Source organism: Trichosurus vulpecula, chromosome 4, assembly GCF_011100635.1.
Source record: "Trichosurus vulpecula isolate mTriVul1 chromosome 4, mTriVul1.pri, whole genome shotgun sequence".
NCBI classification, from domain to species: Eukaryota; Metazoa; Chordata; class Mammalia; order Diprotodontia; family Phalangeridae; genus Trichosurus; species Trichosurus vulpecula.
In genome coordinates, this window is record NC_050576.1 from 188,382,071 (window position 1) to 188,402,276 (window position 20,206).

General features: G+C 46.8%; 1 protein-coding gene across 1 annotated transcript; it reads right to left on the minus strand.

The window, feature by feature from the left end:
* Nucleotides 1–1,718: 1,718 nt before the first annotated feature.
* Nucleotides 1,719–5,542, minus strand: HOXB9 (homeobox B9). Its single transcript, XM_036756423.1, has 2 exons — nt 5,032–5,542; nt 1,719–1,954 (listed from the first exon to the last, which is right to left on the minus strand). The coding sequence occupies exons 1-2, from the start codon at nt 5,540–5,542 to the stop codon at nt 1,719–1,721; spliced, it is 747 nt and encodes a 248-aa protein (XP_036612318.1).
* Between the last annotated feature and the right edge of the window lie 14,664 nt (nt 5,543–20,206).

Genomic DNA, 20,206 nt, shown 5'->3' on the forward strand with positions numbered 1-20,206 from the left:
TACAACACCCACCGACATAGCAAAAAGTTCTAAGCGAGATCCCCCTCCGAGCAGCCGGGGGACAAGGAGAGATAGTTCCTCCAAAACCTGGTTTGGGGAATGCGGACACGGGGAGGGACGGAGAAGGGACGGAAAGAAAGCGTCAGTTTGTCTCTCTGAGGACTTCCATTCGTCCTTTCCACCCGGGACTAGGCCCGAGGGAAGGCGCCCTGGTACAACGGTGGTCTCAAGTCCCTGGCCGAGTCCGGATCTTCTACGTCGCCCAGAGAGTCTCGGGATTCTTTTTTCCACGGCCAGATGGAACACAGCGGGACCAACCGTTCCCTTCCGAGAGGAAACTTCGGGAGTCTGCGGATTCCACTTTTTTTTTGCGATGTTGGACCAGAAACAAAACGGTATGAAGGAAAAAGAGAAGACCTCCGCGGGTCCTTACTGGAGTCACAACTCAGTTTTGTCACTCATATCTCCTCTTGGAAGGGAGAGAGGAGGGAATCGATTCACAATAAATTACAAATCAGAGTTTCCCGGCCTTGCCTCGGTGAATAGGGCGCCGGGTGAAGTGAACGGAGGGAGCTGGGTTTACTCTCCAAGGTATTAATTAGACGGTTTATCCGGGCTGGGACTGAACTATTCCAAGGTTCAGGGACTGGGGGAAGTGCTCCGAGCTGGGAAGGCTGCAGGGGAGGGTCTTGCATTTCACAACACAGAACAAAAACAAAAATGGAGATACGGGGGAAGAAGAAGATGGAAAGAAAGGAGCGGGTAATTGACCTGTCTTTAGTATAAAGTATCAGGAGTCTGTCAGGGAGCTAGGTAAGGGACTCGGAGACAGTGAATTCGGACAAGACCCACTTTGCTCTTCCCGCACCCCACCCCAGCATCTAGTTCTGGGCGGCGTTTTCTGATGGGTGTATATGTTTGTTCGAATAAAGGAGGGGATCTTCTGTGAACAAGTATGAGTCTTCTCTAAGATTTTAAGAACAACTCCGTGTAAGTATCTGGGGCGCGGGGCGAGGAGGCAGGGGTTGCACCATACCCTTTTGTGGAGCTGTATGCTGGAGGGCGATCCTTCGAGGCTTAAATGTAATTACATGTCCTTATGCCTACGTTTGTTTAATCTGAGCGAAGCTTGTTCAGGTATGTATAGGTGTATACTAGGAGTGTGTATTTTTGTGTATGAACAGTGTGCGTTTGTGTATGAACAGCCCGCAGGTCTAACGTGTGGTTGGTGCTTCATGAGGCGTTCACCCGTGTATTATACAGGCATCTATCGGGCTTACTTGTTGAAGGGTCTCCAAGGGCGGGTTTCTGGGTGGCCAGCAAAAATGGTGTCCTAACCCACTACAGGGACAGAGAGGGAGGCGGCCAGACTGATTTGAGACATATTTTCCCATCTGCTAAAAGGATCTGAGCTGGTTTACATCTACTTTCTAAACCAACCACCCGCTCTATCCGCACGTCTACTGCTCCACTCTGGAGTTCCCCAAAGCATCTTCTGCTAGGAAGCTGGAGAGCCCGAAGGAGAAGGAGGAGGAGACGTGGGAAATCAGACTTTGGAAGCAGAAAAAAGTCTGCAATAGAGTGAGAGGGACCCCCTCCCCGCTTACATGATTGAAACCCTGGGAGCATCGTGTTGCAACCATCGCTTATAAATAAGATTCGATGGAAGTGAGGGGGTGAGTGAGGGCGTGGGAAGGGGGTGGGGAGGGTCGAGCTGTCTATTCTTTGCCTTGTTCCTTATTCATTTTCTTCATTTTCATCCGCCGGTTCTGAAACCAGATTTTGACTTGTCTCTCACTCAAGTTGAGGAGTCTGGCCACCTCGTGTCTACGGTCCCTGGTGAGGTACATATTGAATAGAAACTCCTTCTCTAATTCCAGCGTCTGGTATTTGGTGTAAGGGCATCGCTTTTTCCTGGAGGAGCGGGCATGCAACCAGTTGGCAGAGGGGTTGGCTGAAAGAGAAGGAGCGATAGAATCAAAAGAGAGGAAGAGAAAAGATGGCCAGGAAGAGAATCGATTCCCCAACCTTTATAGTTTCAGGATATGGCCCCTGGCATGTCCCCCTCCTGTCAGTCATCCCCATGCATTTTGAACCTCAGTACTTCAAGGTGACAATAAATACCTAGTTCGTTCATCTGTCCTCTCCCCTAAGCCATCACCTGGAGGTTGGAATTCACCTAAAAGGAACTGCTAAGAAATTAATAATAATAATAATAATAATAAATAATGACGACACATGATTATGTAGTGCTTTATAATATTTGCCTGGTTCAGATTTTCCCGACTGGGACCAAGCCCTCGCCTTTTTGTCCCCCAGCCAAATGTCTAATACTTTCCAACAGACTAAAACTCTTTTCTAAATCAGATAAGGCTTAAAAGCCCTCTTCTATGTTGCTCAGGATTAGAATATTGCAAAAGGACAGGACAAGATGAGAGAAAGAAATAAAGGGGATATTCTTGACAGAGGGATGGTGTTGGAAACAGCTGGATTCTCCCCAATACCAACCTTCCTTCGTTATGGAAATTGTTCTGAGCCCCTGCCAAGCCTCATGAGACTTGTATGTTCGTGTCAACACACACGAACACCCAAACTCACAAGCACACAGGCACACAAGTGCATAGGCACACACATTCCAATTGCAACCATTTGTCAACTCCAACCCACGCGACTTTGCCGGTGGCTCTGAAATAACTTATGATTGCAATATTCTCACCTTGGCCTCTCTAGGCCTCAGAGTTTGGTTAAGCCAAGGTTCAGAGAAAATATGCAGGGAAATTGAGGGCGGGGTAGGGTTGGGGAGCAAGAGCCCTGGTCTCAAGTCTCCCCCTCCCCCCCCACACCTACTTTGCCCAATGCCTATGCTGTGAGCAAAGGTGGGAGAAAGGGGGAGAAGAATCAGGGGGGAAAGAAACAAAATAAAAACTAAGAGATAACCTTCTTCTCTGCCTCCTTCTCCCTACGATTCTTTTCAAATTCTCGAAATAAAAGCTGAACCGAAGGAGAACAACAGCCAGCCTGGGTTGATTTCCTCTCCCGAAACGGAATGCCCTGAATATTTTAAAATAATCCGGTTAATCTGACGCTATAAGTACCGTGTCTCACCAATTTGCTGCGCTATTTCCTTAATGTGATTGACTGGGCTGGGACATGGAGCAACATTAAATATTAAAGAGGAAGAAAGCTGTTAATAATTGATGCCGGTGAAACTGCTCCCTCTCTTTAATGGGATTTCGAGGCCGAGTTTGGGGCTTTGGGGGAGGCTTTGTGGGTGTCCTAAAATATAAACTCCTTTTCAGTCTGGCTAGTTCGAGAGGGACATTTGTTCAGTAGAGAGAGTCTCTTGGAGGGAGTCGTCTTTTCCAGCAGAGCTGACCCCAGCTCTAAGCCTGCTAAGCTACCTCCTGCGCCCCCACCCCTTATTGCCATCCTTCTCCAGACCACTCTGGCGTGGAAAAACCATGGGGAATCATACAGAGGGGAGCCAGGACTGCAAATTCAGCCCCAGCAGAGGGAGGGAGGGAGGGAGGAAAAGAGAGAGAGAGAGAGAGAGAGAGAGAGAGAGAGAGAGAGAGAGAGAGAACCTTGTCACGTCTCATCTTGGCTTTGTTTATTGTTTGGAGGCATGTTTTTTTTTTTTGGTTTTTTTTTTTTTTTTGCCCAAGTACCTCCTACCTTACTTCTCCCACTCGATCTCAAAAAAGGGGACAGGCAATGCCAGGGAACTTGCTACTTCTGAAAGACTGGAGAGTCTGGAAAGGGGTATTCCTGAAAGGTTTTTTGGGAGGGGGGAGGGGAAGGGGGAGCAGTGCAGGACAAATTCCATCCAGAAAAGTTAAGCTCCCCTTTAGCCCCCTCACACCCAGTCAACTCCATAGTTCTCCAATATAACTTTGGGATTTCGACCTGTGTACCAGGAAAGTGTCCAGGGAAGTTTAGAGCAGACCCCTGAGGTGTCAAAGCGTTCCAACTAAGACGTAATGATACAGCCCACAGACACTACTGGGCGGGGGCACCCTTGAGGGAGAAGTTTGGAGTTGGGTCAGGTGAATCATCCTCAGCTGAAAAGAAAGCACAGACGATGTGGGACTGGCTCGAGTTCAGAGGGATCAGGAAAAAAACATCCAGAGGCGCGAGGCTTCCCTTCTACCTTCTGGTCCTTCCAGGCTTGCTGCGCCCGTGCCCACATTAACTCCCAACCCGGAGGGGGAGCTGGCGAGGCGGAGCTGGAAAGGCTGGGATGGTATGAGGGCGGAAGTCTCCGGTACTATTACTACGTGGTTGTTTTTGTCCCTTTCCTTCATCTTTCCCTCCCTCCCTCCCACCAAACAGGGGACGGAAGCGGCGCGTGATCCAGTTTGAACAATTCACCAAGCTGTTGCATCTCAAATAAAACCCTAATGAGGCGCCCCCTCCCTCCCTCTAGTCCTTACCCTCCTTGCTGTTTGTTTTTACTGTTTGCGCGTGGCTCAGAAATATTCATTTCACCGACAGTGAATTTAATCTAAGAAATGCGAGCACTCCAGCTGTTCTCAGACCTCCTCCTATACACACTTTCACAGTCAGAGGGAACTTAGCAGGTTAAGGCTCCGGGCCAGGGATCTCTTCGAAGCTTCCCAGGTTCCCCTTACGTCCTGTTTTGCTCCCCCTGGTCCCTGACTCTCTCCTTGCCAGTTCAGTGGCCCTCTCCCCTGCAACTTCGCTCCAATCCAGCCAGCAGCTCCCTGCCTTCGAGTACCGGAAAGACAGAGAACTCGGGAAAATGGTCCAGCTTGTCTTTATTGCCTGGACAAAGCTCCCCCTAGAATTTTAAGGGGTCTGCCACATCTACCCCCTTTCCCGCCTCGCGGGGTAGTTGGCCTTCTCCACTTCCGAGTATCCCGCCCTCCTTCCTTCTCACTCTCCCTCAGCCCGACATCGTTGTAACTTTACATTGTCCGGGGTTTATTACCTCCCTCCCACCTCCCACCTCCTCCCTCCCACTCTTCGCTCTCTAGCTGCCTTGGCATTTCCTCACTTTTTATAACTTACTTTGATCAGGCCTCTCTTTGTCTTCGCTTCCTTCACAAAGTTTATTGTCTCCGTAGCCGGGTCTTTGATTAGATAGGATAGCTTCCCTTCCGGACGAAGTTTCTAAATTGTACTCCGGGGTGCCCTGCTTAAGGAGCTCCCCTGAGCCCCCCAGCAGCGGCTCGGCTTTCACCAGGGGCTGTCCGGGCCCCCCCTCGCTCCTGGGCACCGGCTCCAACCAGGTGCGGAGATACCTGCTCTCCGAAGGCGGGACGCTCTGGTGTTGGATGTACGGGTGGTAGACAGAAGGGAGGCTCCCAGACGAGTGAGGGCTCAGAGGCGTCCACGAGGCGCTGAAGACGGGAGCTTTGGGCTGGAAACTACAGGAGGGGAATTCGAGATGCTCCGCGTGGCCGGCTTGGCGAGGACTCGTGTATTGGCCGGAAGGAAACTTGGCTGGAGGCGCGTCTTCACTCTCGTGACTTATGATCGAGTCAACATAATAACTGCTAAGCGTCCCAGAAATGGACATTCTCAGACATTATACAGGGAGCGTTTTCAGGAAAGGGAAGCGCTAGCGCGGAGGCGCCCTATATCGGGAGAGGTGGCTACAGGACAGGTCTGAGGGTTTGGACGCGACCCCCCAACCCCCCACCCACCCACCCCCACCCCCTGCTCAACTTCTCAGCCAACAAAGTACAGTTGAGCAGCCGGGCTCGGAGCTTCTTGCAAAATGATTGGTCAAAGTTTTTCCGACTGCCTGATAAAGCGTCAGCTTCGACGTAAATCAATCGAGCGAGGGGGCTGCGCTCCCGCTGTCATCCGCGCTGCATTCCATATCAAGGATGAATTGTTTTATGCAATGTGGCAACACGTCAGGGCTCCAGCGACCACGTAACCTCAGCCCGAGCCGCCGGCCGCCCGGGGTCCCCCCCGTTTGGAGGAAGGGGGGTTAACACTCAACATGGGCGGGGGTGGGGGAGCGGGTGGAGAGAGCTGTGTGCTTCGTCGAAGGGACTCTGGCTGCTCAGCACTCTCCCCTGGCGGGTCGCAAAGGGAAAGGGCCCCAGCCTGGAGAGCAGCCGGAGAGATCCTAAGGAATAATTAAAAAATAGATGGTTTCCGCTCCTTCACACTCCCACCCCTCACTCTCCTACCCCTGTCAAATCCTTCTTTCCCTTTCCCAAGCTACTCAAATATGAATTTGTTCTTATTTAAAAGCTGAGTCTTTGAGATGAAAAACTGGGTGAGCTAATGAAAGAGGAGATGGAGAGAGACACACAGAGAAACAGATCTAAAGTGAGGAGTTTGAGGAGAAATGAGTGTGGCCTGGCTTTTAAAATCTTGACTGCGCTTATTTTGGGCGGAGCGGGATTGATAGCCCTAAACGCTCGGCCTTCCTTGTCTCCCTAATAACGGAGGAAATCCCCCCCCCCAAAAAAAACAAACAACAATGGAAGAGAAGAGAGGACCAGTCCAGCAACCCAACCCCCGGCTTGAAATAAGAGCCCATCCTGAGTTCAAGGGGCTAGTAAAATACAGTGAAGGGAGTAAATTGGGCACGGGAAACTTACGCCGGACAGATAGTTTAATAAAAACTTAACGCGAGATGCCTCTGATTTTGCCTTGGAGAGGTGGAGACTGGGCGAACTGGACGGGGATGCAAAGAGAACTTCCCTATGGTTTGCACCTCTCCGTGCTCCCAGCCTACAAAATTAACCCTCATATGAAGGGTTATTGGTTAGTACTTTTGGGGCCACTCCAGTTGGAGAAGGGAAGGGTGAGGGATATGAGTCCCTAATGTGAGCTGGATCTTTGGATTGGAAAGTAGCTATTTACTCTTCCCCACTTGTCCTTGAGGCCCCCAGTCCCACAACTTGAGACTGCAATGGAGAACGAGGGAGAAATTGGTCCTCTCCCCCTCCTTTCTCCCAGGATGGGCTCCTCTAAGGCAGGCTATCACATCCTCTCCTGTAAGGCAATCACGAGGCAGCCGAGAATAGGTTGAAGAAATGGCCTCCCACCTCCCTGTCAGCCTAGCCGGCGCTTCCGAAGAGCGAGTTTAATTGATATAAATTTCGCGGGCACTTGAGAGGCCGACCAACACCTTGGTTCGTCTCGCATCTCACCAAGCTTCCTCTCCTCCTCCCTCCAGGAAAACTCTCAGTGGTCTGCTCCTTAGTTGGGGAGCCCCAAGAAGTTTGGGATCTACTGTAGGAAAGTGTAGTGTGGAGGAAGGGGAGGAGAAGTAGAGGGAAAACTTTATTGGAATATGATTTTGGGCCAAGGTGTGTTTTTTTTTTCAGAGTTGCTGTTGTGGGGTGTTTGAAAAGTGAGGTGCTGAAAGTCTCAGTGGCTTGTGCAAGAAATGTCTTGGAAAGCTTAATCCTTCTGCAGCAAGAAGAGTCTTGAGGAGGCCGGAGGCATTAGGGCATGTCTCCAGTTCCATGTCTCTCTGGTAGCCCTGTTACCTAAGGGCCCCTTAACAAAAGGATATAGAGTCATTCCAACTTATGATTTTTCGATTTTTCGCTGCCTTCAGGTCATCTTTGGAGGGGGGGGGGCGACTCTGCCCTTCCGCCTCCCTTCCCCCTCTTCCTTTCCAAATGAAGCCATCTCGTGTCATTACATGTGAAATACGAGGGCGAAGCGCCATATTTCTTTCCATGATGGCGATTCCAAAATGATTTTTTAAAGATCAATCCTGGCATCTAGTACTGCCCCACCATCCCCACCCACATCTCCTCCTCCTTCTCGAACCTAACTCTCCCGAGGGCGACAAGCCAATGGACCCACGGCCCAAGAACATGCGGGTCCACGGGTTTTTCCCCAGGCTCCTTCGGGAAAAGGAGCCCTGTGTGGTTTGCCCCTAACTGGCTCAGGGATGCTTGGCAGAAACAGGAAAAGAAACAGCGAGGCTGGAGCAGAGAGGCAGAGAGGGAGAACGCCGAGCAAAAAGCCGTCCTGAATCAATATTAAACTTAAACACCTGTTCTCTATTTGCGAGACGAATGGAGCCTGCTGTCGGCTTACCTGTAATAAATATATTCCCCAGGAAAAAAATCCCTCCTCCCCTACCATAAATTACAGCGTTATGAACCATGGCAGGGCTGAGTATATGATTTTCTGTAGTATATAAATTAGAGCCCAAACGGACGTGGAGGCTGGAGATTGGAATATACAACATACATACATACACACATACACATATATGCAGTATATGTGCGTATGTATGTGTATGTATATGTGTATATACATACATATACTCTCTATATACATATATGTGTATACACACGCACACACACACTCACGAAGCCGAGCTTGTCTGTTGGGCTATTTCCTCCTGAGGTGCCTTAGCCCTTCTGTTCTTGACTGCTGCTAGCCTCTATTCTTCCGCCTTCAGGACACCAGAGTCCCAGTAGCCTATTTCAATTGGCAAAGCTCATCCAAAAAAGAAAGAAAGAAAAATAGAAAGAACTGTGCAAAAAGGAGTTTGTCATTTAGAGTTTAACTGGGGGAGAGGGAGGAAGAGGACTGTAAGGTTTAGGATCTCTCTTCTCCTTACTCCCAGAGAAATTGGGGCAAACCTGAGAAGTCCCAACAGATAAAGGTTTCTTTTCGAGTTTGGCGTCTGGATTAGAGTGATCAGCGTAGGTTAGTGGGACTCTTGCCCTGGGATTCTAGAGAAATTCTGCGTGGGAGCCCTAACAGTGGAAGGCGATTATGGGGGGACTGAAGCTTCTCTCCCTCTCCCCCACTTCTTTAGGGGCTCTGGAGCTTCCACTTCAGGTGTGTGCGTGTGTGTGAAATTTTCTCCCATTGAAGGTTTGCGACTGAATCCACCCCGAAGAGCCTTTGAGGGGTAGAGGAATCCATGGCAGAGCCTTATGGAAACCTTAGTTCTCCAAATGGGGACTCCTGGGTTCTGAAGCCCTCCATGATTTTAATTTTGATTGGGGAGTGGGTGCAGATAAAAAAGTGAGATATGGGCCCAGAAAACTCCTAAAGAAAGAAAGCGCTGCATTATAAATACTGTCTTCTGGGGAAGAGAAGGGGCTCTAAGACTGAAGGGCCCTGGATGCAGAACAGAAATGTTATTTCTCTTTCAATGAGATTAATTATAATTGTTGTCGTTGTTGCTACTGTTAAATAAGCCTTTAGAAGCCCAAAACTGGTTTCCAAAAGGCTCTTTCCAGAGAGCAACTTGAGTTCTGAATTATCCTGTTCTAAGAAGGTGATCGAGTCCTTCCTTCCCCTCCCCCCAACACAGCAAAAAAAAAAAAATCCTAAAGCGCAAAATATCTTTTATTTGATAGGCAGAAGACCCGTCTCCTCTCTTAACTTCCTTCTATTTTCTGCATAGAATTTGTGGCTGAGCAGTCATCTGGTATTGGAAGCGAGGGAAGGCCCCTCATGGAAACCAGAACATCTTCCCATTTGACTCTCTCCATCCATTTGGGGGCCCATGGACTGGAATCCTTGAGAAGAATGGAGTCTGAGACACTGGGCAAGAGACCTCTGGTGAGTTCATGCTAGGATCTCTGGCTGAGTGCTGGAAGATTCCCTTATTGGCATCCAAGGAGAGAAAGAGAGACAGTGAGAGACAGAATGACAGAAGAAGACAAGGAAGGAAGGAAAGAAAGAAATAAAGAAGGAACGGAAGGTGGGAAGGACAGGAAAGAAAAGATAGGGAAGAAAGAAGGAAAGGAAAGGAAAGGAAGAAAGGAAAAAAGGAAGGAAAGGAAGAAATGAAGGAAACAACAAACTAACAAAAATGCAAGTATGTCATATATTTTATGTGGGTCACATCAACAAGCATTTATCTAGTGCCTACTACTTCTGTAAGACACTGTGCTAAAGACATACATTATATATAATGCATGAGTATATAATAAATTAGTGTGTATGCTTATAATAGATACCAAGTCTGACTCTCTAATATTTAATTGTGTATATATGCCTCTATGAAATACATACATGCAAATAATAGAGTGCAACCATAGAACAGCTAAATAGTGACTTTTGTATGTATAACAAACTTGTGTGCTTGTATATAATGTGCCCCCCAATATTCTATTGTATAGATATGTTATAGATAAAATTATATGTGCATGTGTATGTGCCCTTCACATAGTAGATGCTTAATAAAGTTTGCTGGACTAGGTAGCTGAATGTGTCTAACCTCTGAGCTTCCATGTGCATAAACAATATATTCTGTATATTGTGCAAATAGATGCTAATTTATGTTTACAATTTGATTATAAAGTACTGAGAGGATTCCTACAGAACACAGAGGAAAATAAGAAACCAGTCTCATTACTTTATAGTCTAGACCTGGTTGCAAGTCCCCAAAACAGATGTTACACACACATATGTATTAAGTACAAATGTATTGTGTATCTATGTATATCCATCTTGGCTCTCAATAAATTCGGATCCACAGACCTTCTTTTGTAAATGAATGAAATACACACAAATGGGCACATGAGACTGGGGATTTTGCGGTATTTCTCTTCTGTACAAATACTGCAGAGGTAAAGGGCAGAGAAATCTGTTTATTTAATGTCTGTGCAGGAATGGACCCTAATAGTCCCTTTTTTAACTAAAAATCATATTTTATATATATATATATACACACATATATATACATATATATATGAAAGGTTACACATATATGTGCATGCATGTGCTGACTAGGTAGGTCTATCTAGAAGTTCCTGATGTATTATTACTCAAGAGCGGTCACACACTGTCCTTCAGCTGGTCCGAGTTTCTCTGCTCCGGTACCAGCTTTGTTGGGGGACCGAAAAAGCAGGGAGGACATTTTTCCCGAGGAGTACAGAGAAGATATCAAAGAAATCTTGTAGTTTCAAAGAGATATGTTCCAACGGTCGGGCTTTCTATAGCCATCGCCCACTTCCATGCAGTAGAGAATATACCCCCGTATGTGCAGAATCCCTGTAAAGAGACTTCCAGATAAGTGCCCCAATCAGCATCTGGGTTGTGGGAGGAAGATGAAGGGTGGGCCATTGTATCTTTGGGTGAAGGGTTAGAGGAACCAAACGGAGACTGGAAGGCGAGCAGGCTGGGCGGGGAAGGATCCGCTCCAGGTAAAAGGTTATTACAGAATGACTTCCATAAAACCTGTGGTTGTTGTAAACTTCTCTGCTTTCCAAAGATTCTTTATTTCTCTCCCTCCCCCTCCTTTTTTTTTCTTTCAGTGCTTTTCCAGGAGGGAGTTGGTGTTGGGGGTGGGGGGGGTGGTCGAAGGCCGTTGGGGGTGGAAGGCAATCACTGAGCCAAACTAAAACTCTACAGGAGCTGAAATGGCCCGAAAGAAAAGTCAGATAAGGTCTAGGGAAACAAAAAACTCTGACCTCTTTCCCGAACCCCGGAGTCCCAGAGCTGGAAGAGAATTGGTCTTTGGAGGCGAATTCAGGGGAAGACTGGATCTTGTGTCCTCTGAAAAGGCGGGTGTGATTTTTAATTTTTAAAATTTTCTTGGGGTTCTTTAACCAGAAATTAGAAATTTCAACACGTCTCACCCTAGGCTGGAGACCTCTGTTACTTGTTCACCCGAACTGCCTACTCCTTTTGCCCGTGCCTCTCGGCCTGGGGCAGTTGAGGACTGAGAGGGCTGGAAACAAAAGTCCCTTATGCTTTCTGACTTCCTCTGCCTCCCCACCCCCATCGGTTCAGCACCCTACAATTTAATAACCCCATGGGCAGACAGCCACAGTAACTTGAAAAATCCTAAAATTTGTGAGCTCCTTACAAACTTCAGCGCCAATCTCTGCCCTGCCATCTAAAGCCTCTTTCACCCAGAAGCTGGGCTTGCCCCATGCAACACTGAGTCTCTTTCAAGAAACTCTATCCATCTCTCCTAGCGAAAGTTTCCCTTCCCTCTGACCCACTGACTCTTCGGAACCAAGTTTCCGATATAGCCTATGAAAATGAGGTCGGATCCAGCCACTGGGATGGCTGACCAGTTGGAAAGGTCACTCTTGTATCCCACTGTCGATAGCAAAAGATTACTCGGAAAGTGTGGGGAGCTGAGTGCCCCTCCCTAGGAAAGGAAAAGTCAGAAGCCTTCCACGTTTTTCCTGTACTGGGAACTCTCACAATCCTGGAGTTTGCAAAATCCCTTCTGTCCTGCTTGACCTTGGGGTAGCTCTGAGAACTCTCTTCTCTCCCCTTGCCCTGTTTGTAGAAAGAGAGGCATGGGTCTCCTACTTGCCAAGGAGACAAAACAGCTAGATTGACTTCCTGTGAGTTTAGGATAAATTATCTCACTAGGAAAGGAAAGAAATCCTTTCTGGGATCTGAGTCCAGCCCATCGACATTTGGGGGCATTTGGGGCTTCTTCAAGAGAATCAATAATGGATTTGAAAAATTTGACTATCACATTTCTTTGGCACATTTCACTCTCAAGGTTAGGAATTTGGGGCTTTTTTTTTGGTTTTTGGAAGGCTGAGAATGAACAAGAACTTTCAAAGTGATGTCCCTAATGAGTTATTCAGTCACCAACCCTGTGGGGGGCAAGGAATAGCTACATCACCTCCAGCAACATAGAGTCCTAGTCTGATGATTCCAAATCCCGTTGAGAATTTCACCACTGGGGCTTGATAAGTCCAAGGGCCACCACTGCTCATTCTGACACCACCTCCAGCTCTCTTGGAGAGAGAGAGAGAGAGAGAGAGAGAGAGAGAGAGAGAGAGAGAGAGAGAGAGAGAGAGAGAGAGAGAGAGAGAGAGAGAATAAGTAGGAGGGAGCTTGTGCCCAATTATGTTCTCTTCCAGCATGTTCTTCCCCCAACTTTGGCTGGTGCCAGATCTCTCTGCTTTCTCCCTCTTTCGCCTTGTGCCTGCCCTGCTCCCAGACTCTCCCAGGCTGACCGAGGAGCAGTAACTGCAGTGAATCAGGTGGTTTGATGTTCTTGTGTTTAGAAATCTAGGCCCAACAACAGGAAACTACCTAACCCACTGAGCAGTTCTCATCCAAACTCTGGGTCAGGGACTTGGCTGACCCAAGGCGAGGCCTCCAGGGCCATTTTGTCTGACATCAGTTGCAAGTTAAAACTTTTTCCCCTCAGTCCTCTTTCTTAACAGAAAACAGTTGCTAGGAAGCAAAAACAACAAAAGAATAGATTCCGAGGCAGGAAATCAGAAGTGAAATGATTTCATATTTGCCAGGGGCGTCACTCTCCTCCTTTCTTTGCCCCAAAGATTCTCGGCTAGATTGAAGTGAAACAGCAGAGGCAACTTGGCAGGCAGAGCGATCCCTTATTTTCCCTTCACCATGATGGTTCTCCACTTTGTCTTTGAATCCAGTCTTTCCAACTAGAGGCTTTTGATCTCAACAGATTAAAGGACTTAAAAAAAAAAGCTAGGTGAACTGGAGAAGCGTCTACCCTTGCCATCTGGCCTTCAAGTTTACACTTCACTCTCTCACCGAGCTTTTGAGCTGTTCGAAGGACAACCCATTTCAAATGGTGAGAATCCACGAGATAGACAGCTCAGTCCCCAAAATCTCCAGCCTGCCTCCCCCAGTGAGATCAGTTGGGGAAAGTCAAAGACTGAGAGACACACAGAGAAGAAGAGAGAGAGAGAGCACCGAGAAAAGATTCACAAGGGGAGTGAGGGTAGACTAAAAAGCATGTCAAAGAATGAAAAATTTGGCGAGTTGGCTAGGGTTTGGGATGTTCTTCGGAAGAGATGGGATAGGGGTTTACGTTAGGGGAGGAAGGGCAATTGGATCGAATATTAAAAGCATCATTTCCACTAGGAGCTTTGGGCTTTTACTGGAAAATTGGGGAATTGAGAATGACTTCCATTTGTTTCCTGACTTCAATTTCCAGACATTTCCCCCTACTGGTCCTCTCCCCAAACACACAATGAATCCTCACATAGACTATCTTTCCTCCCCCACCAGAAAGCAACACAGCTTGGGTAGCTGGGCTCTGCTCGAGGAAGTACCAGACTTACCTGAGAAGCTGATGTGTTGGTAGAGAGTTGGGCTAAGAGTATAGGAATTAAATCCACCTCCAAGCTCTCCACCCCCAAACTCAAGTTTTTGAGAAAGGATAGTGCTCTGAGGGAGTGAAGTGCAATGCCTAGTCGAGGAAGTCCACAGGGAGACAGAGCCAGGCCTAACTCAATGCCTCAGCCTTCCCCCTCCACTCCCCCTGCCCGGGTGGGGCAGAAGTATAAATCTAAGGTACCGGAAATACAATAAAAGTTCTCTATGTTGATGAACTTCCAACAGTTTACATTCCCTCAAGTGGAGAAAAGAAAAGCAACTGGGGGCTGGGAGTTGGGGGGGTAGGGCAGGCTAAAAAAGAAGGGGAAACAAATTTACGAGCGAGAAATAGAAGGACCAGCCTTGGTCCCTTTCTTCTCTGAAGATAGTACTTTGTACTGAGAGAGAAAACCAGCTCTGGCCCCCTTTAGAATATTGACTTAACCATCCCCCGCCACCCCCACCTTTTTGACACTGCTAAATGTTTCCAAAAGAGCCTTGGCCCAGTCCTGACCAGAGATGTAGGGAAAGAGAGGAGGAAGGAACAGGAGGTAGACTGATAGAACTTTAGTGCCAGATCTTTGGCTTGTGAAACAATGGGAAAAACAGGAAAAAATCATCAACTCTGGGCCGGACCCCTAAGTCAGCCTTGGGGCCTGAGACCCACTGGGGTGAGCTTGACTTGACTCCATTCAGTTGGAAACTACACATCTCATGTTCCCTTCCAATCTATCAGTGGAGCAGAGACCTGCAGTGTTTCCAGGCAAAGACTCCCTCCATCCTCAACCATTTTTACCTCAGTTATCTAAATATTTCGATGGAAAATAAATTTTTAACAATTTTTTGGTAGGTGGGGAGGAAATCATTAAAATTCTTTCCTTGATTCACTGCTTTGCTAGTATCAATGGGCATTTACTTTGCACCATGGAGTTGGTAGGGGTGGGTGGAACAAGTTTTGGGGCCCCCCTGGAGAAAAAGGATATGGGAAGAGATCCAGGTACCTAAAGGCAAAAGAGAGAAAGAAAGACTACAGCCATGGCAGAATTCTGGCTAATTAGGACGTCTCATATCAAAAAACCTGCTTTTGCCTCCACAGTAGCTCGTGTTATTGACTAGGCTTTTTTTTTCATTGTTAGGGTTTCGTTTTGTTTTGTTTTTGGTGGCGGAAGGGGGGGAACAGTAGTTGATTTTCTTTCTCTTTTTTTTTTCTGGAGAAGGGAAGAGAATCCTTGTTTGAGGGCCAGTCCAAGTAAGCACAGGGGCAAAGGAGAGCTGAGAGAATTTCAAGGATACTTTTCACCAAGCAGACTTTGCAAACCAAACCTACTTTCCCACTTTGCCTTCTGATGACTTTGGCTGGATAGGAGGAATCAAATAGAAGCTAAATCCACTCATTTATCTGAATCATTCCAGCCACCCCATACCTTGCCAACAGGATGCTAATATTTCAGGAAAAAAAAGGATGAAGGTGAGTCCCAATTATTTAGTTACCTTCCCCAAGTGACAGTTTCCCAGGGTATGTGCCTACATGCAGAATCCTAGAGTCAGAAGGTAACTGGAATACCAACTGCACCGTGGTAACCAGGTTTCACAGACTCATTCCTCTTACCTTGCCCTTCATACACACAGACTGAGCACTGAAACCCAAGAGCTCATCACTGGGGCCTCAATTTTCTGGGTAATTGTGGCTAAAGTGGGTTTTATTGTTTGTTTAGTAAAGCCTGGGAAGAGCCAGGTGGCTGTTTTTATTTCTGTTAAGAGAAAAGGGAGGGGAGCCTGGGCACCAGAAAAATCCATGTTATTGGACTACTCTTCCTGGATTGACCTCATAATTGCTAATTCTCTATGATGTCCTATTGACAGAGAGTGGGAAAGGGTGTTGGGAGCGCGATTTCCTTCTCTCCAGAGACGGAAGGAGAAGGGGGAAGGAGAAAGACAGAGGAAAAGGAACATACACGGGGGAATGACAAAGACAGGGGTACAAACCGCATAGGCAGATTGTGCCTGTGTGACAGAGAGAGAGAGAGAGAGAGAGAGAGAGAGAGAGCACAAATTCATGAATAGCTTTTAAACAGGAAGCTGTTTCTACCCACACAAACATGAATATTACAGGATATACAAAGAGCCCTAAGCTATCTATCCTCTTCCCCCCCGGCCCCCCCAGCCCATTACAGTTGTCTCAGTCGTTTATTTATCTCTTTGTAATGCCATATATTTTTTATTTAAAATGTTGTTATTATACCTTCTTAGCAGTCTCCCCATTTACCAGTACTGCCCCTGGGAATAGTTGGCATCCAAGACTAGAGACCAAGACTACCCAGCCATTATACGGATTCAGGTTCTACAAATCTCCCAAAGAGAACTCTGTAGGAGAACTCTGAGGCCATGGGAGCTATGCTGAGTGGCCATAGCCACCTCTACATAATAGGTGTTCTGGCACCGATCTTCTGGTTGCATAGATTTCTGACTCTAATGTGATAGTCCAAAAACCACCTAGGTACTGCGTTCCTCATTGTGTCAAAAACTAGACATGTCAGCTTCTCCTGTCAAAACCACCAAAGAGGTGTAGGTATAGAGATGTTCAGCAACAGCTAGAAAGCTTGTCTACAGGATGTAATGAATTAGGGCCGTGTAGACAATACCTCATTTTTAAAAGTCTGAATACCCCCCCCCTTATCGTTTCTCCAATTTAGGAAGGCAGCAGGAAAAAATCAGGAGGTACAGAGAGCCAAGTTATTATAATTCAGGGCAACACTCCCTTCCCCCATTCTCCTCCATTAACTGAATAACAAACAACTTGACCCAAAGCAGGGTCCGGGGGTAAGAGAATTCATAAACCACCTAGTCCAAATATTTCATTTTTTTTTTCAGAGAAAAGCAGGACTCAGAGAAGAAGATCGACTTTAGCTCTCTGAGATTATTTTCTCGCCTGCAAAATGGGAATAAAAATCCCTGATCTGTCTATCTTCTGGGGCTGCTGAAGAGGGTCGATGAGATATAAAATATGGAAGTGCTTTCTAACTGCAAAGCGCTATGAAAACAAGCGATTGTTCTTGTAATTAATATTATTACTCTTTGAGGAGGAGACTATATGATCCAGGTTATGAGGTGACATTGAGGGTAGAGGTGGACCAGAAGAACAGTGCTTCCGTTGTCTCTGCCCTGCAGCCCCCAAAACAGATCGCTTCTAACACTCCCAACAGTTGTACATACAGTTCCCCTCCCTTCTCCTCCATCTCCCACCCGAATCCCGGACCTGCCTGCTCACGTATACACGCCCAAGAGAGCCGGCCGCATCCCTGTCACAGGGAGAACAGCGCTGCCAGGGGTGACGCTCCCCGGTGGTCGGGGCTCGGTTTTTTCACTTTCATTCTCCGGTTCTGGAACCAGATTTTCATTGGTCTATCAGTCAGGTTGACGCTGCAGCTGATCTCTAGGCGGCGCTCACGAGTCAGGTACATGCTAAAACGGAATTCTTTCTCCAGCTCCAAGATCTGGTGTTTGTTGCAGGGGTTCCGCTTTCTCTGGCCGCCCTAAACTGGCGCTTAGCCAGTTGCCCCCGGGACATCGTCTTTGGTGCCCTCTGCCAAGCAAGACAAACATAGTTAAGCGACTTGGAGGTGGAGGAGGAAAGTTGGGAGAGGAAAGGAAAGAGCCATAGACTCCTAGAATACCAGGGCTAGGAAGAACCCCCCAGAACTCTGTAGTCGAACCTTCTTATTTTAGAGATGAGGACACTGAGACCCAGAGAAATAAACTGGCTTACTCGACAGATGTGGGTTGAATTCCTGTGACCTCGGGCAAGTCACCTTCCCATTGTGGGCCTCAGTGTCCTCATCTGTAAAATTAGGATTTTTGAACTAGATGAATTACAAGCTCCCCCCCACCTCCAGCTCTAGATTCTATGATTCTGAAATTCCAAATAACAGAGCTAGGACTCAGATCTGAATCTTTTGACTCCAGGGGCCCTCAGAGGTAGAGATTCCTATTCTTGACCTTACCATCTCTTGACAGAGAAAGAAAGAGGCAAAGTTAGAAGAATGAGTAGTTTGCCAAGGGTTACAAGAAAATTTAAGACTCTAGAGTTAGACCTTGGGGCAGAAAGATAGATCATAATCACTACTTCATAATCCACCCTCCAATAGAAGAATTACTTCAATAAATGTAGCCTTCCCTTAAATAGAACCTGTGTTTTCAGAACTGTTGCTTTCTTTTTTTCCTGTGTGGAAAATGCTAGGAATTTTTATGAAACCCTTAAAAGAAGCCTTCTAGACATGAAGTTTGGTGGTGTTTGGTGGTGATGGTGGTGGTGGTTAGGTGGAGCACCTTAAAAAAAAAAAGGAAAATAACAAACTATCTCTCCTCCACCCCACGCCCCATTCTGTGGGATTCATCCTACCAGAGAAAGGGGAAGCTCCAACTGGAACTGAGAACTAAGCCTGGGAGAGAGCTTCTGGAAGAAGGCCCTGGGGGAAATGTTAAAAGGTTAGGGTTGAGTGGGAAAAGAAAATATCTTATCCTAATGACACTGGCTCCAGATCCAAGGAGTGTGGAGAGGGATGAACACCTCTTCTCTTTTGTCCCTTTGGGGTGTAGAAACTCTGCACTGCTATGACACCCAGAAATGATGCCAAGGTAAGGGAGAGGGTCAATATCTTATGCTCTGGGCTTCCCTTCCAAGCTGACACGGGCAGAACTCAAGTCTATAGGTATTTGGCCTAAAAATCAGTAAAAGTAAGGGAAGGACCCATCCCATCCTGAAGCCTATTCCTGACAAATTCTGAGGCTCACTCCCAGGATCTGGATAGATTTGATAGAAAATAAGGTAGAGGGGCCTCCTGACCACCAATATACCCCTCGCTAGCTTTGAGAGTCAACATTTGCCATGCAAACACTGAAGAGTGAATCTACCTCCATTTCATTTATTCCTGGACAAGGAAAAAGGTGAAGAGGATCCCTCAAAGGAAAAAGAACTAGGATCATGGGGAAGGGAGCAATTGGGATGGTTGAGGAAGCTAAGCAAATGAGAGCAAATATAAAGGTCCAACATCAGTAAAGAACTTGGATGATTGAGGCCCTTTCTGTTCTTTTAAAGTTAAATATATATATATGTATATATCCAGAAGTGTTTTCTAATCAAAGAAAAGAAAGACCCTTCTCCCTGATGCCCAAGTATGAGCAACCCCTTCTGACTCCTGAACAATTCCTCAGATACCTCATTTTCATGCCTAAAAGCAGGAAAACAGATCTTCCAACATAGGTTGGGGAGGTGATGGTGGGTGATATTAAGAATGCAAAAGAAGTGAAAACTCGAACAATTATCGGGACAATCCAACACAACGTCTCTTCTTTTTCAGCTATTTGGCTGTTTCAGGCAAACATGTTTTAGAATCTGATTAGTGGGTTTAATTGTCCTAGTCCTCCACACACTTTGAGGGACTGATACAAGAGCCCTCTTTAGTTATGTGACAAGTAAAATCCCCATGGGGCAGCTTGATATAGTGCAGGCCTGGAGTCAGGAAGACCTGAGTTCAAATCTGACATCATACACTTACTAACCCTGTGACCCTGGGCAAGTCACTTAACCCTGTTTGCCTCAGTTTCTTCATCTGTAAAATGAGCTGGAAAAGGAAATAGCCAACCGCTCCAGTATCTTTGCCAAGAAAACCTCAAATAGAGTCAGGAAAAGTCGGAAATGACTGAACAACTGCAATAACAACAAAATTCCTACACCTGATTTTCTATTTCCTAATTCCTAATGTTCTTAATTTCTTTCCCCCAGTAATACCAGTTTTCTGTTCGAACATGAAACACATAATCAATAAGCAAAGTAGGTGCATAGAATCAACATTCCATGGAAGCGCTTAGGAAAGAACCAGGCTATACACAAATAAGAACCTATGAAGCCGTTATAGCCCTTGATTTTTTCCAGTCTCCCCTGATGAAAGCCAGGTTTGAACAGCAGATCGGACTTAGATTCAGAAAGACCTGAGTTCAAGTGCTGCCTGCTGTCCTGTGTCCCAGGACAAATCGGTTACTCTCTCTGTGTGTTCAGGCAATTCTCTTAAAACCGTGAATGGCACCTCAATGGGAGCAATGATTAAATCCAAAGTCCACAATCCTCCCACACCCAAAGAAGCAAAGACCATTTCACTTAAAATGTCTTTCCCCAAAGTCC